We start from the raw sequence: 16,309 nt of genomic DNA, 5'->3' as shown, positions 1-16,309 counted from the left end.
AACAGGGAGCCGGATCAATGCTCCAAGCCGCGGGGACGTGTAAAACGGGCTCACTTCAGTTTTTGTCAGGCTGCCGCTTCTGTTTGTTTGGAAGCGAAAGGTGACGAGCGGCGCGGTGTAAAAGCTGTGAGTAAACCGTGACCTCTAGCTCCCCGTATCCTCGCTGAAAGCAAACCGGAGGAAAGGAAGAGCCCTGGTATTGTCTGAAAATATCCTCCCGTAGCTAAATATAACGCTCCACTCCTATTGTCCGGCCGCTAATCATTTTACGTAAATACAGCTGGTTTACTCCACTCTCCAGCATCCTATCTATGGATGCGCGCTTTTGGGTGTACGAAAACCCGCGCTAACAAAAACCGCTTCCAAGTAAAGAATGTCGAGAAAAAAAAAAAGGGGAACTTTGCTCTGAGATAACCGAAGCGACAAAGGTTAAGACACGCACAGAAATGCGGGATCAGGTCCCCCCGCCTTTGTGGGGCCGATCCCCGCGGCTGGGACCGGGGGGGAGGAGGGGAGAAGGCATTTTTTGTGCGGCGGGGTTATTTGAGGGGCCGAAGCCTATACTGGGGCGGGGGGAGCCCGGAGGGGCCGCGGCGGCGCAGAGCCCCCGTCCTCCCGCCGCACTGGTCTCGACTTTCCCATCTTGGCTTCCGAGGAGCGGCGGGAATCGCTGGGACGCGGAGGAAACGTGAGAGTGCGGGCTGGGGTCGGGGGTGAAGGGCGCTAAAAGCAAAAAAAAAAAAAAAAAAAAAAAAAAAACCCACAGATATTAGGAAGTTAGCGACCGGCTTCGGCCGCGGTAGCGGCTTCTCTGGGGGCTGTTGCGGGAGGAGGGCCCGGCGGATATTTCGGGTTTGGAGGGGAAGGCGGTTTCCTGGCAGACAGGCGGGCAGGGGACGGGCTGCTGGGGGGGAGGACATCCTGCCGCGGGCCCGAGTCCCCTCCTGCGCTCGGGCGGGCGGCTCGGCGGGCCAGAGGGATGGATGGATGGATGAAGGATGGATGAGCGGGGCCAGCGAACAGGTGAGACCTGCCTTTCCCTCTGCTTTCAAGGAAAAAAAAAAACGGGACTCTGCCATTTTGCACCGCTTAAACCTTTATTTCCTGTACTTCATCTGGCCTTACAGCAAAAATCGGTGTTTATCACCGAATAACGTGTTTCAGCACCTTTCCGACAGCGGTACGAGCAATGATTACATGGCTATTGGCTCCGATCCTATGAAATCTGTAACAAAAAGGCAGCTAATCCGTCTGGGGTCAGGATCGGGCCCACAGCCCCCACTTCTCTTTTAGACGTCGGGAATGAGAATACATGGGACATGAAATTTTTTAAGCGGAAAACCTCACCGTCATCCACCATTACTTGAAAATTTAACAATTTTGAAAGTGGAAAAGATGTAGCTCCACAGATAAAACTACTGCTAAATTTATTAAAAACAAATGATCGCGTGATTGATGCTTACTGATTTAAATGGCTTGTTTATTGTTTGCACAAAAGGCCCGGTATCCCGAATACTTGAGGCAGCTCCTAAAATACCACTCACACCATAACAACGCATTTTCTGCAGTTATGGCAGAGTGAGTATATACCTATGTGTTAACTCGTCATCTTCATGTCTGTTTTACAACCGCAATTTTGGTTAACCATAGCTTCTTAGAAAATGAGCTTGGCTCCTCCTAAATGCAGCCATAGAATTCAGGCAGCCTTGTAATAAAAATCAGAACCAAGAAGTTGCTACATCCTAACCATGCATTTTAATTCTTTGTTTGACTTATTTTTATACCAATGCTCAGTATCACTCTGTGAAAACAAAAATCCTTACATTGATTTGTGGTCTGCAATGAGGTACATGGGATGGGAAACAAGATTGGGGACCAAACTTCTGCTACACAACCGGCCTTTTACAAAGGGTTTACGTCCCCATGCAGAGCTGACCGCTGAGCCAGCGTAACCCTTGGTGCTACACGTCAGCCCAGGAAAGGTGATCGGAAGCCTCAGGTTGTTCCATATGGAAATGTCAAGCTCGGCGCTCTTCAGCTGGCTAAAAAGAGTGGGATGGGGAGACTGGGGAATAACCCTGAAATGCACGCGTTTGGTGGTACTAGCATGAGAACAGAACAGAGATGTGTGAAAGTCATGGTTCAGCTCCAGCTGGACTGGCTTGTTGGTCCGAAACTGCACCAGCCCGGGCACTTCGACCATATCCTCCCGCCTTGGAATGAGCCTTAGGCACACAGGCAGCTCCACAGTTCTCCTCTGAAATAAATCACCTCTGCACGGCAAACTGAAAGGCATTTATCAACTTGAATTTTACCTGGACTTGCACTGAGTTGAGACCCTACAATAACAGAGTTAAGCACTTTCCTCTTGCTTGCCAAAGGGACAAAATCCCCAAATACTCTGAAAATGTTTAATGAGACAATTCATGCAGCTAAAAGCAAACCAGCACCTTCATAGTTGGTGTACATGTAAAAAACAGCGCAGAGACTAAAAAAAATCATGAAGAGGGCATGTTAATAGCAATAGAAAGAGGGGGTTACAATCTTCAGGTCACCAAGGGCAATAGAGTGGGTGAGGTGTGCGAGCTGGCACAAAGCTTAAGAGAAAAGAAGAGACAATGAAGAGAGATCCTTCTTTTTCAAGGCAAGATAGAAGCAGATGAAGTATTGATACTTTGGTAAGGTAATACTGACATATCTGTCTATATGTTAGGTATACAGTTGCTTGGCAGCTTAGACGTCTCGCCAACCTAATTGTCCCTGTTTTGCTAAGCTTGAAGGACACCAGCTCTCCAATGCATTTCACAGCAGTCAGCTTTCCACTTGTGCTTGGAAAAATGATGATAATGGATACGGTAAGTTCAAAGGGCAGTTTAACAAATTTCCAAAGTAACAGCACACTGCTAGGACACTGCTGTAACACCTTCCACTCTCTCCTCCCTCTGCCAGATAGATGCATTGTTCAGTATTAAAATAATTCTTCAGGATATTTACGAACAGGGACTGGGAAAACCTAAGATCTCTTCCGACATCATATAGGGGAAATGAATACTGCTAAAGACAGACGGCAACAAAAAATGCCTCCCTGGAGGGAGAAAGGAGGACACTCCCCCCACCCCTCCCCCAAAGAACAAAACATTGTCTAACCAAGTTGAAACTTCAAACTGTAATGAAATACAAATTAAAGACCCAATGTAACTTCTAACATCAATTTCTCTAGGTAGGTGAATATCCTTATATAGACCCACAAACACAGCTCACACTCAGTTTAATCACTACCTATATGTCAGCCTACGTTCTAATCTACTTTGCATTAGATGGGTATCAAGTTTTAAGGAAATACAAGAACATCTCAAGTTCTTATCATCAAATGTCAATCTACTCCCCTTCCAAACTGTGTGCACCTCTTTACTTTCCCCGAAATCAACAGCATCCCTGAAGTCATACAGTAATTTTAAAAAGAAAGAAAACCCCAGAATAATGCAAATGCGATGACCACCCACACAGGCTCTACAAAAAAATACCCAAGAAACTCAGAACACTTTAGGACAGTAAAGAGAGGTTTCTACCAACTGAACTTCAGCTAAATATTTCTTCTTTTTGTTGTTGGGGCAGTTTTTCCTGAACAAAACACAGCTAGGGAGGTGTGGAATGGCAGGAAGGGTGATCTAATTCCAACTGGACATTTTGTCCACAGTAGTTCTAAAGGTGTGACTGAAAATGACCTCCTGAAGTCTAAGCCTATGCAATGCTAAGTGTAAAGAACAGACGCTACTATTTAGCAGCGCATTAGTGATGTAAAACAAAATGTTTGATACCACAGCTGCACATATGAGAACTTAGCTTCTTGCCTTTAGAAGAGGAGAGGAAACAAAAATGCATAGGTCTGTTTTGAGTATTGACTTTTAATAGCTTGTTTCTCATAAGGGAACAGGGGATGTTTTCTGTTTTAGAAATACAGGTATCCGTTGAACTTTAAGAACAGCCTGCTCCTGCCAACAGGTCATGTACATGATTTATTTGGCTTCAGCTTTTGTTTTTATGCATTAAGCAACCTTCAGCCTTCTTTTGTAATACAATATATAGACAAATTTAAGTACAGTAATAATGTAGGTATTTTACTGTCTTCACATTTTTCTTGACATACTGGACAAAGCGATACACATCAGTCTGCTCCCAAGCCCAGCTTTCATACAAAGTACACTGAATACTGCTTTCAGTGCCACACTCAATTTGCTCCCACACTTAATTTGCCCAATCTACAGAAACAGATCCTTTCGGAACAGGAGGAACTATTTCCAACTTTGTCCAGTGACATTCAAATGCTCAGGCAACTACTGGTAACTTCCATTTTACGGTTACTACAGATGTTGCATACCGACAGGAAAAATAAAGTTTTTAGAACTGGACAAGCTATAGTAATTCAGGTTTTTGGTAGAAGAATTATATACAAAAAGGGGACTTTTTATATATAGTTTTCAATCTGTAGTTTCATTTTTCAAAATAAAACTTGTATATATAAATGGGTAACATTAAAGATCCATATATAAGTAACAGTTGCTTTCTGGCTAAAACAATGTATTTAGACAGAATCTCGCTCTCTGTTTTTCTCTTCAAGCATGCTAGCCAGTCCAGTCCTTTGGGAAAAAACCCTTCCGTTTTTAAATCCTTTAGGATCTATCACATTAATAATATGGTAATGACCTTAACTTATACAATATACTACATTATGAGGTGAACTGAAAGGGATTAGATATCGAAGTATTGGTCTGGGTGCAGTAAGCCAAACAGCTGTTTAAACATGATACTACAGCTGAAATAAGTCTCTGTCAGAATAAAAACCAACATTCATGAAAACAGCAGCAGCCATCAAAAACATTCACAACTGCAGGGATTTTTTACTGTGTGTAATTTTGCATTATAAGTAAAAGAAGCCACAACAGTTTAAAGCAAAATTAAAAAAATACCACTATAGTCTTGAATTTAATAACGTGAATCGTCACTCTTATGGCTGTTTATAGAAGTGTACTAAAAAAATTTCCTTAAACATATGAATTTAAGACTTTCACTTTATTCAGCAAATTGGTTTATTTACACAATGGGGAACGCTGGTTGAATGCTGTCAATGTAATAAAAACAAATCTAACAGAGACAATACTGAACTCTCTCTAGGTATTCCTAGCAGAAGTGACAAACTATTTCCTTACCTGTATCAGGAACATCAAGCGCAACAATGGGACAGTATCATAGGACACTGATTTAACAAGAAACCACAGAGGTCCAGTAATACTATGGCAATTTACTCATGTATTTACTGACTTTAAAAAAAAAAAAAGTCAGCAATACCGAGTAGAAAGTTCTGTCAATTATCAGAGTTAAACTCTGATGGGCAGGTCAGTAAAACCTTATCAGATCATCCGCAATTCATAGAGTGACCTGATCTGCTTCAGACCACTAATATAGAAACAAAATTCATGAGAACAGATTACACTCTACATGGCAACAATGATCTGATAAGGGTTTAACTTAATGGAAGTTTAAAAAAAATTAAGAATTGCAGAGCACAGCCCCTATTAGAACAAGCTAACTTTCCAGACTTTCAAAAAAGACAGAAAAAAAAAAATTGAGGAAAAAAAAAAAAAAACAAAACACTTCAACATGAAGCTACCATACAAAGTTTTTTCCTTTTTTTTTTTTGTTTGTTTTTTGTTTGTTTGTTTGTTTCTGGTTTTCTTTTAAGAGTTCAGAGTTGAAATTTAATCCTGGCTTTTTAGTGAGAAGGACAGTTTTGGCCTAGACTTTCCTTTGCCCAGGATAATTTTTTGCTCTTCCTTTTGCTGACGTTGTCTCTCTTGTTCTAGTTTCATCCTCTCCTCATGAATCTTTCTTTGTTCTTCAACAATTTTCAATTGTTCTTCAGCCTATATATGAAAATGGTAGAATTTAGGCCAGCATATTTTGTAGTCACAAAAGCAATTTACAAGTCCATATTAACTTCCAAACAGGTCCAATCCTGCCTAAGTATGCAAGCAGTTCTACCTGAGCTAGATGCCATGGTTGGTTTCAGTGAAACTATTTATAAAATGGTCATTTGAATTGAGTTTAGAAGAAACGCTGCAAACTTCCTACAGCTGATGTATCAAAATCTTGAGTGCTTACATGCAATGTTTTTCAGCATTGCTTTGCAAACAACACATTACATTTCAATTAAGGAAGTCAGCATGTATATAGAGAAATCCCTGAATCCTGTTACATGTCAGATGAAGGCACAGTATAGCAAAGTAACAGACATTCAAACAGAGGTCTCCCCACTCTAAAACCCATCTAAAACCCTCTCCTAATTCAAAACCATGTTTACTTGATTTGAAACAAGTCAATCCTTACATTGACTTACGATTCTTACAGTTCTTCCAACGGTCTTCTAAAAGGTGCTTATTTTGTTCATTATGTCAGTTAATACTTTAAATTTTCTACATGTCACATTTCCATCATATGAAGTTAGGAAAAGGGTAAAACAGAAAGATCTATAGCAGAAGTAGTTCAAGCAAGGAGTTTTAAGAAGCATCACCTTTACCAGAAAGAGGTGCCATTACTTGGGTCATTAAAACCGATAGAGTTCAATCGGGATTTAGAAGCAGCTTAGTTTGGCTCATCATTAATTGATTAGAATCAGCTAAATAATTTTGAATGTTCTCATGAGGCAGGCATCTGCTTAAATAGGCCTGGAGACCAACATAAGCTAGACCTTCATAACTTAGAGATCTTAAGCTTATGCTGAAAGTCCCTTTCAGCACTTGTACATCAACTAGTAGTCTCAACTAGACTAGTCTCAAATCCAGCTGGTACTTGTACTGCTCAACAAAACATAATTAGTCACTTCTGTTCTAGAAGCTGAACATGTTTGCAAACTTATTTCAAGCTTCCCTGTGAGATACAGTAAAAACGTACTTTTTAAATTCTGAAGGAAGCTATCTTGCTCTAAATTAACTGCACACCTGAGCTGTTTTTCAGACTAGTGTTACTGCTAAGGATCTGGTCTCTTACACTCAAGGGAAGGAAAGCAATGCCACTGACGTAACCAGCAACAGACAAGTTAAACTCTAGAAAGGGTCGATTTGTTTATTTTAACTGTATTGCAAATCAAGCAGAGGGACCTGTATTCACTCCCCTACGGAACTGTTAACTAAATCTTCACATACCAGTTTAGCTTGTGCTTCTGCAATTTTTCGATTATTCTCTTCTAGTATTCGCTCTAGCTCCTCACGCTTTGCACGCTCTTCTTCCTAAAGGGGAGGACAGGGCAAGATGTTAGTAAAGTAAAACATTCATTTCTTCATGTTCACTAATCTTTCTCAGAATTCTTTTTGTGAACTGACTTAAAGTGGCAGCTTTACAGCCACCTATTTCGTCTCACAATGGTAAACTGTGCAGCCACTAAAACTGGTTTCTACTACTCAATTTAAATCATCCCGCCCAGTCCAAACAGCAACCAACTAAACCCTCCCTAATCATAAGAATCCTGACAATTTATTACTAGAATTTTAATATCACAAAAATCAACAAGGACAACTATAAATACTGGATAGTATTTACCAAATTAAAAAGTAATATAGAAAATATAAATAAAGTGAATAGTTTGTCTCACCAATTAAGTATACCTACGTATTCTTTACCTATACTCCTTTAATCAGCATTAAAAGTTGAATATTTACTGTCTTGTCCAGTGTCCTGCAGAGTGTGCTCCTCGGCTGCCATACGCGCCAGCTTCCTCTTTAAAATGATTTGTACTGTTAGCTTGGCAATACCTGCATCAGCAGCTCAACCATTTATAAAGAAACAACATACAGGGAAGGCTGAGCTGAGGAATGCAGATGTTTATGATAAGAAGGAACAAAAATATGTAAATCATTCCTAAGGCAAACAATTAATAAGAAAAATACATTTACTGTTAGTGAAAAATACAAATGGTAATCCATACTTCGTGGAGCTATGGGCTTCTTTCATGGGGAGAATGGACTTAACATTCAGTATTTTGACAATTTTAAGACAGCTGAAACTGTCATTTGCAGTCTGAACTTGGAAATCAGGAGTCCAGGGAAGGCAAGATCAGGAAATAAAGCCTTGTAATTGTTGTTTTCCTGGTAAATTTTATGGAACTCTTATGTAATTCATAAATATGAAGACTGCGTGAAAGTTTTTGAGGTGTTTCAGTTCACGTAATATATATCCGAATTATTTTAATATTTGGAAGATTTAAAGTTAGCCAGAGGTTTGTGTCTGTGTAAGAAAAAAAAGTTAATATGAACAAAGCAAGCATATGAAGAGAAAACTTCTTACTATGACTAGTAACCAGCTACCAGCTTGCACACTTCACTCCAGGCATGGAAGTTTATTTTGTGTTATAAAAAACTGATGGGACTCCTTCACATTACATTGACAATAGCAAAAATACTTAAAAAAAAAAAAGTCATCCATCTGATCAAATTAAAAGCTCTATACATGAAGGATTTGCTGACTATAGACATCTAAATTTAACTTCAATTCTTTCATAGTTAAGGTTTGAATTTGCAAAACAAGTGTAATTTAATATTCTTAATATTTGTTGTAACTCAGTGTTCTAGGGTTTTTTTTGTTTTGATTTAAATGTATTATGTGACAGACAAGTCACATTTAGTATGAAGGGGAAAGCTTCATTGCTACTGTCTTTCCTTTTGTGAGCCAATCAAAATATTAATTTAAAATAAACTGTGGAAGAGGTACAGAGTGAAAGAGGCATTTGAGACTTATGACTATTTAGCAGAAATTTCCTTTACAGTTTAAAGTTTGTCCTGAAATTTCTGGATCCTGGAATGATTGGTGCAGGCAGGCATCAAAGCCTTCAGTAGCAAATTACTGTCTCACAGAAAGACATTTTCAGCTTCTGCTCCAGCTGCTGATTAAAAAAAAAAAAAAAAAAGAACAACCAAAAACCCAAGTCACATGTTGAGCTTGACTTCAGACAAGGGCAACCTGCTCTTTTATAACTTATAGGGAAAAAGAAGCATTTGTTAGTAGTTATTAAAAATGGATAAAATGATTTGGACATAGATCCTTCGTGAAGACGTGGAAGGGCTTATGCTCGAAGTCCCAGAATTAGTCCAAAGTATGCTCAAGGAAAATGTTCATTTTAAATGAAGAGTAAGAAACCTATTTGTTAAAGACAGGTACTGCAGCTCACTGCTGGACCCTGCTTTTTGCCTGACTGAAGGCAAAAGCCTCTTACAGTCTAGGTAAACAAAATGAAACAAATGAAGGATACATAATTACAGATTTTCAATACCCTTCCCCAAAAATGAAAGGACCGCTGATAAATCCTGCAGCCATGGCAAAAGTTTCAAACAATTCTGAAATGTGTAGGTCAGTTCCATTAAAAATCAAGTATCCTTGTTCAGGTTTTAGGAGAATAACTGTTTAAGTATCAGTGAGCTCCTCTGAATAGGCTAGGAATTAAGTTTCGCAGCAATGCAAGTTTATACGAGAAGGCAATTAGATTTGCTGTATTCCATCTCTTTCTGAACCGAACAGGAGGCACAAACCGACACTGAAAGTTTTGCCATGGACTGTCTCTACTTTCCAAACGACCGAGCGTTACCTCTCTGGCTTTTTGTGCTGCAAGTTCAGCTTGTCGCTGTCGCTCGAGTTCTTCGAGCAACTGTTTTTCCATGATGCGCTTAGCCTCCTCCACCCTGCGGAGAACCTCTCGCTCAATCTCATCCTTCCTTTTCTCCAACTCTTCTTCTACACGTTTAGCCACCAGTTCTTCCACTCTTCGAGCAGTTTCTTCCTCTATGAGTTTCTCTTCAATTTCTTGTTGACGACTAGAAAACACAGACACAAGGATTACTTTTTTGATCAATAAAGAATGGTTGCATTGAAACGAACTCTTGCAAATACACAGCATCAGCCACGCTACTGAATCAACATTTTAACAGTCTTACACCGTCTAAAGATAGATGACGTAAAGAATGTTTGTCCCTACATTTAATAAAAGTGAATATTCGGGCAAGCAGTGCTCCTGCCACATGGAACTCATTCAGACCATACCATATTTAGCATCTCTCTCTGTATTTCAAGACATGAAACTTAAGAAGACACTTATCATACTACTTCTTGATCATTTTTTGGGGGGACAAAAAAAAAAAAAAAAAAAAAAAAAAAAAAAAAAAAAAAAAGAGAGAGAGAAAAAAGACATATCCCAACTTTGGCCCTTCAGAAACTTAAGTCTCAGTTTTAAGCCATATGTAGCAATAATATCTTGTAAAATCTTGTCTTAAAGTCATCACTTCAGAGGCACCAAACTAATCTTCAATAAGTAAAACACAAGACAGAAGCAATAAAATTTGTAATTTGAATATTTTAATAAAAATTCCAGGTGTTGTTTCTGTAATCTAGTTATGCAGTAATTGACCTTATCAAATTTCAAATACTTCAGCTTTCCTTAACTCCTTTATTGCAACACTCTGTTTCTACCATAATTATCCAAAATACAATATACCAAGTGCTAAATAAATTCTCGCAACTTTTACAGTTTTCCATGTTCTGAATTTTGGAAGCATTTTCAAATGTCTCTTTTATGCTTATTTTTGTTTAGCAGCAGCATTATCACCTCACCTGATCACTGTTTTAAGTTTTCATTAAAAAGGATACAAAAAAAATTAGGCCAATTTACAGGTTTATTACCAAATGCAAAAAAAAAAAAAAATTAAAAATCTTACAGTTATTCATCACTAGTACAATATGGCAATTAGACATCCAAAGAGCAATAAAAGTGAATACTGTATCTCTATGCTTCATATATTACTATTTATTTAGAATTGTTACGGGCTTTGGGGAGAAGGTTGTTCTTTTCTAACCTTGAAACTGAACTTTCATTTTAAGTATTCCATGAAGTATGGAACAATTGTATAAACTTATCTTCTGGCTTGTCAGCACCAGAAATCCATCATTTACAATAACAACTACTGCTGTAATATCCTAATATCCTATCATTTTCATAATGTTTGCAGTTTCCTATCTTACATGAGAGACATAAAACTAACTTTAATTAAAAAAAAAAGAAAGGAAGAAAAAAGTTACAGGATTTACTAACTTTGAGATTTCCCAGTGTACAATTTGCAAACATGCAATAGGAGATAATAAAGTATGGATTACTGATCTAGATAAACACAAGATGAAATGCTCTCAAATTCCCCCTGTTCATGTATATTATTTTCAAAAGCATGCTGAACACAATGGTAAGTCTATCTCCTTCAGTAAAAAGTTCTGGAATCTCCAACTTAAACACTCAGCCCCAAAAGACAAATTTTATCCACCCATTCCTCAAGAGACATCACCCTTATTCAGTGACACATTAGGCCAGCATTCACGTTTCCTAAAGCGACACAAACTGAGGCAGTTGAGGTGAGGGGAAAAAAAAAAAGACCAAGACCACCACCATCCACAAAAATGCATCAACCCCATTCTGTTAGTGTGTCTCTACCAAGCCACTAACACCTACGAGCCCTTTTGGATGGAAAGTGAGGGAGGAGTCAAAAGTTTAAAACACAAATTTTTAAACACCCTTTATAAACAAAGTAGCCTTTTATTTTTAAAAGTTTTTCTTCCCTCTTATGGGTATTTATTCATCAGCGAGTACTCTCACTGTCCTGTACTGACACAGCTTACAGCTATGTAAGAGCCTGTTCTACAGAAATAATTTTTCAGAAAGCTCATATTAATGTGTTTATTCAACTATTTTAGCTTTACATTTAACGTTAGGGAAATCTAGAATAAATGACAGCTAATTGAATAAAGATAGTACATGGTTATAAAAAAAAAATCCTGACGCTCATGTCTGAAATAAGTTTTCAAATATCATCAGCAACTGATGATGTACTCAAATTAACCACTGTGTCTGCATGCATTTAATTCTTCTTGCCCCAACAAATTCCATTCAAATTTACTTAAACCAAGAAAATACATATTTTCACATTCTTAGGCAATGACAATATTACAAATATATAACTGCTCAGTGTAAGCAACCACATTTCTTGAAACACTAGAAATAGAAAGAAGTAAACTAGAATAAAGTAAAAAATTATTCTCAAACTTAATTTATAAGACCAACCTGTGCCTATGGATAAAGATAATATACTCAACAGCTTTGAGTTTATAAAAAAAAAAATTATAAAAACATATATAAATTTAAATTATTTATTCTGTAGTTGACACCAACTATTTTTTTTTATTTGCATGAACTTATATTATTTGATATACAGGGCTAAGTTTATCATCCTGACCTACTGAGCCATGACTCCAGAGGAACCAGGAAGTCATTAATGTGAAAATATTTTTAGTATACTCCATTTACTCCTTAAAGACTAATTTTACAAAAACCGCAGAAAAGAAGCTGCGTACATTTCAGCAAGTTTCTAAGGAAAAAAAAATCCATCACATTTGCAAGGTCTTTATAGAAAAATAGTATAAGAGGAAAAAGCAAAAGTTAGGCTACGTATTAGGATTTGAACAGACACAAGAAGAAAATCACTTTCAAGATATTAACTGTCCACTATACAATCCAGTTAGGAAGAAAGCACTTCTTTCCTGCACTAACATGAGTATATACTAACATATATAACACAACTTACAGATAGCTTATTCATATACCATAGTTTCCTACTTTATTAAGTTTTATTGCTTTTTCTTTTTGAAATTTAAAGTGTATTCTAGAAGGATCAAAATCTGTAACAAGCATTTTCCAAGACTGTTTCTCCCTCAGAAGTTTACTATTCTGTTGCTAATAAAACTCAAAAATCATATTCTTCCCATATACACTTCATGAATATTCTAATATTTCAAAACTAATGTATATAGAAAACTTACTGCTGAAAATAAAGTTGAAACATGTTACTTCATCTAGTATTACTGAATGAACTACACTTCATTCCGTTTCAATTTGAGCCTTCCACAGCAAAAAAAGTGATCAAATATTTTAGATATATTATTGAAAGATCACAAACACTTCATTTACCATAAGCACTTGAACAGAGCCTATAGCCTGGACATAGACTAACCATAAGCTTCTCCACTAAGACTATTTAATATTTAAAGTCAGATAATATTTGTTATTTCTGTAATGTCCTCTCTCATCAATCTTTAAATCCATTTGCATAATATTTAAAATAATACATATGAACTAAAATAGCTCCACAACACTGAGGTAAACTATTCACTGTATTCCCAAATTGCTAAGCACATTCCAAATCTTCATCCTGGATACACATGGAATATTTTTATTAATTTAGGTGCTGAATAAAACTATAAACCACAAAATTAGGGTAAATAACTCAAAAAAGCCTTCAACAGTTTCACAAGTTTGTGTTTCTATGCAAGTTTTTTACATTGCTGTCAAAACTCCGAAGCTGGCAAAGCAGATTATCGACAAACAAAAATGAAAGTGACAACTCAGAGTGATGAAGTCTTCTGAACTACAATTAATATTTCATTAGAACAATATCCCTGAAATAAAGCTCAAACCTCCACCTGAGAATTAAGAGAACTACTTGGCTTCACAAGTACAAACAAGTGCTATTTCTGGATTCAGTGCTCCAGTAAGTAAGAGTAACGTTCAAAGAACAAGAATCACTTTATCAGAACTGTTGAAACTGTTGTTATCTCTGCTGCATAAAGGTCTCTTTCATAACTTCACAATATTGTTAAACATCTTAAGGCACTAAAGGCACTAATTCACTAAACAGAATTTATCTGTCTCTGTAGGCTTTATAAATAACCACATTCCGCACAACGAAAACTGAAAAAGGTTTCAAAACGAAACAAGTCACGGGATCTCACTGTCACGCTTGGCAAGAAACTAATTAAAAAAAAAAAAGAAGAAAAAAAAAATCCAACCCAGAGTTAACAGAACCGTTGCAGAGTGCTTCTTAAAAGCCTAAGTCGAACAACTCCAGATGCCTCCCCGCTCGACGCCTAACGAGCCCCACACGGAAAAGGGGAGGGGCAGGCAGGGTGGCAGCGCCGCACAAAGCCTACGGGGCGCGGAGGCCTCCGCTGCAGAGAGAAGTTTCGGGGCAGCCCCGGAGAGCAACGGCAGATCGGCAGCTAGCGAAGCCGGTGAACGAGGGGGCAGCGTGCCGGAGGGTCGCACCCTGAGTGGGTGGCTTCCCACGCACCCCAGAGAGCCAGGCTTTAGGGATGGGAAGGATGGCGGGAAAACAAGAAGTTAGGCCTCAGCGAGGGCCTGAACGCCTTTACCCCAGTCGCAGGCGGCCCTGGTCTAGAGGAGGAAGGCACGGAGAGAAAAGAACCGGGGCACACAGCACCCCCTTTCCTCCCCCTTCCCCTCCCCCGCCTCCTCGAAGCCCCCAGCCCAGGCCCGGGGCTCACATTTTCCGCTGCCGCTCGAACTCCGCTTTTTTCTCCTCCTCCTCGCGCTTCTGCTTCTCGTCCAGGCTGCTGCGCTTGCTCACCGTGCGCCCGAAAATGTCGATGCGGTCGGGCGGGGAGGAGGCGCGATCGCGCTCCCGCTCCCGGTCGCGGCGGGAGGAGGGGGCCGTGTTGGAGCGGGAGCGGGACCGAGACTCCCGGCGCCGGTTCCTCTTGCTCTCCCGGGACTTGGAGCGCTTCCGCGCCCGCTCCTTCTCCCGAGAGCGGGACCGCGACCGGCTCCGGTTCTTCTTGGTGTGCTTGGAGCTCTTGGTGTGCTTGGAGCGGGACGAGCTCCGGCTGCGGGAGCGACCCATCCCGGCAGAGGAGAGAGGAGAGGCCGCGCCGGCGACCGCCCGACCACCCCCACCCCCTTCGCTAGCGACCCCCGAGAGAGGTGCGAGGAGGCTCTGCGCGCATCAGCACCGCCCGGGCGGGCCGTTCGTCCTCCCCCCTTCCACCGCTTTACGCTGCGAGGAGAAGGAGCAGGCCCCGAAACCGGGAGCAGGTCCGGACGCAGGCAAGATGGCGGCCCCAGCAGAGCGGTGACTCTCCCCTTCCGCCCCACAATGCACCGCGCCGCGCTCGAACCGTTTGCTCCCCCTCCCGCCTTCGGCGTGGCGCCGGAGGAGCACGAAAGCACTCGGCTATGTTCGACAACCAATGGCAAGGGTCGCTCGGGGAGGAATCCCGTCAGGCAGTACTTCCGCTCCGCGCATGCGCGCAGCGTACTCCTCGTGTATAGTGGTAGCGGTAGCTGGTAGAGGCGTTTTGGGGAGGATCGTTTTGGGCTGAGGCGGTTCAGAGGGCTGGGGTCAGGCTTTCGGGGCCCATAGAGTAGTTGGGGAGCTGCCTCTCGCGCTGTTGCCCCCAGCAGTGGCTCTGTGTTTGCCGCGCCGTAGGCCCATTTGCCATTAGTGCAGCGGGGCCTGTCGTACTTCGGCCCAGCCGCGGAGAGGGCAGCCTCTTCAAGAGTCCCGGGGCGGGGAGGTGAGGGGGGGGCGGGGGGAGGCTTCAGGCGTTTGGAGGTTTACCCAGGTCGGAGGCCGCTTGGGAAAACGGCTAGGAGCGGGAAGCCTGTGAGAGCCGGGCCAGTCGGTGCAGTGCTGGCTGTGGGTGCTTCACCGGTCTCCCGCCTTTGCGGCGCAAGGGCTCGGGGCGGGAGCGCTCTGTCCGCAGGGCCCTCGGCCGGTGCAGGCCGTGCGCTCTCCGGGGAGCTGCAGCCTGCGTGAGCAGCCCCCCGCCGCTGCCGCGGTGCTCCACAGAGGAGGAATTACCATTTTTTTTTTTTTTTACTAAATTCGATTGCGATTTTTTCAAGCTTTGACTCTATTTCTTTTGTGTTGTTTTGGTTTGGTTTTTTTTTGTTGTTTGTTTGTTTGCTTGCTTCAGCACAGGGGACAGAGGGAATCTCTCACAGCAGATTAAGAAAGTTACGAAAAACATTCAAACTTCCCAATAAACTGAAAATGTTTCTGAGTCCTCTGTTGAACCATATCGTTACTGGGATCTGTTTCATTGTAGCTAATCTCTAACGTTGCACAATAAATGGCTGTCTTGACTGTATTTAGGATGAGTTTACCTGCCCATGTTGTCCTTTGTTAACAACAGATACTGATAGAGTTGGCTGGTGAACAACTTTGTTTCAGTATGTAAGCAAAGGAAGCAGCAGCTTCAGGTCAGATGGAGAGTGAATTAGTGGTTCAGTAGACATCTCTATATGAGGTTTTTATCCCAGTTGTGCCATGTGATCTTTAGTCTTTTCTGCTGTAACAATATTGGCAACTGATGTTTTTCTTGGTTTCAGGTGAACTAGTGCAAACTATAAATAGTTGAGCCTGTTCTTTAC

At 40.8% G+C, this 16,309-nt stretch overlaps 1 protein-coding gene across 1 annotated transcript; it reads right to left on the bottom strand.

The window, feature by feature from the left end:
• Nucleotides 1-3,885: 3,885 nt before the first annotated feature.
• Nucleotides 3,886-15,025, bottom strand: ARGLU1 (arginine and glutamate rich 1). The gene is made up of 4 exons (XM_086770667.1): nucleotides 14,422-15,025; nucleotides 9,632-9,857; nucleotides 7,200-7,283; nucleotides 3,886-5,921 (listed from the first exon to the last, which is right to left on the bottom strand). Exons 1-4 carry the CDS (start codon nucleotides 14,775-14,777, stop codon nucleotides 5,757-5,759), a joined length of 831 nt encoding a protein of 276 aa, XP_086626793.1. The 5' UTR covers nucleotides 14,778-15,025; the 3' UTR covers nucleotides 3,886-5,756.
• Nucleotides 15,026-16,309: the final 1,284 nt, after the last annotated feature.

The sequence above is a fragment of the Chlamydotis macqueenii genome, chromosome 1, assembly GCF_036417535.1.
Source record: "Chlamydotis macqueenii isolate bChlMac1 chromosome 1, bChlMac1.mat, whole genome shotgun sequence".
In the NCBI taxonomy this organism is placed as follows: domain Eukaryota; kingdom Metazoa; phylum Chordata; class Aves; order Otidiformes; family Otididae; genus Chlamydotis; species Chlamydotis macqueenii.
This window is presented reverse-complemented; position numbering and strand designations above follow the sequence as displayed.

Bases quoted from the DNA above. Each gene is read 5' to 3' on its own strand.
- ARGLU1 (XM_086770667.1), bottom strand. From the start codon at position 14,777: ATGGGTCGCTCCCGCAGCCGGAGCTCGTCCCGCTCCAAGCACACCAAG. The intron at 9,858-14,421 runs GTGAGCCCCGGG...TGTGTTTTCTAG, and splicing joins TTCGAGCGGCAGCGGAAAAT to TCGTCAACAAGAAATTGAAG. The intron at 5,922-7,199 runs GTATGTGAAGAT...TTTCATATATAG, and splicing joins CAGAAGCACAAGCTAAACTG to GCTGAAGAACAATTGAAAAT.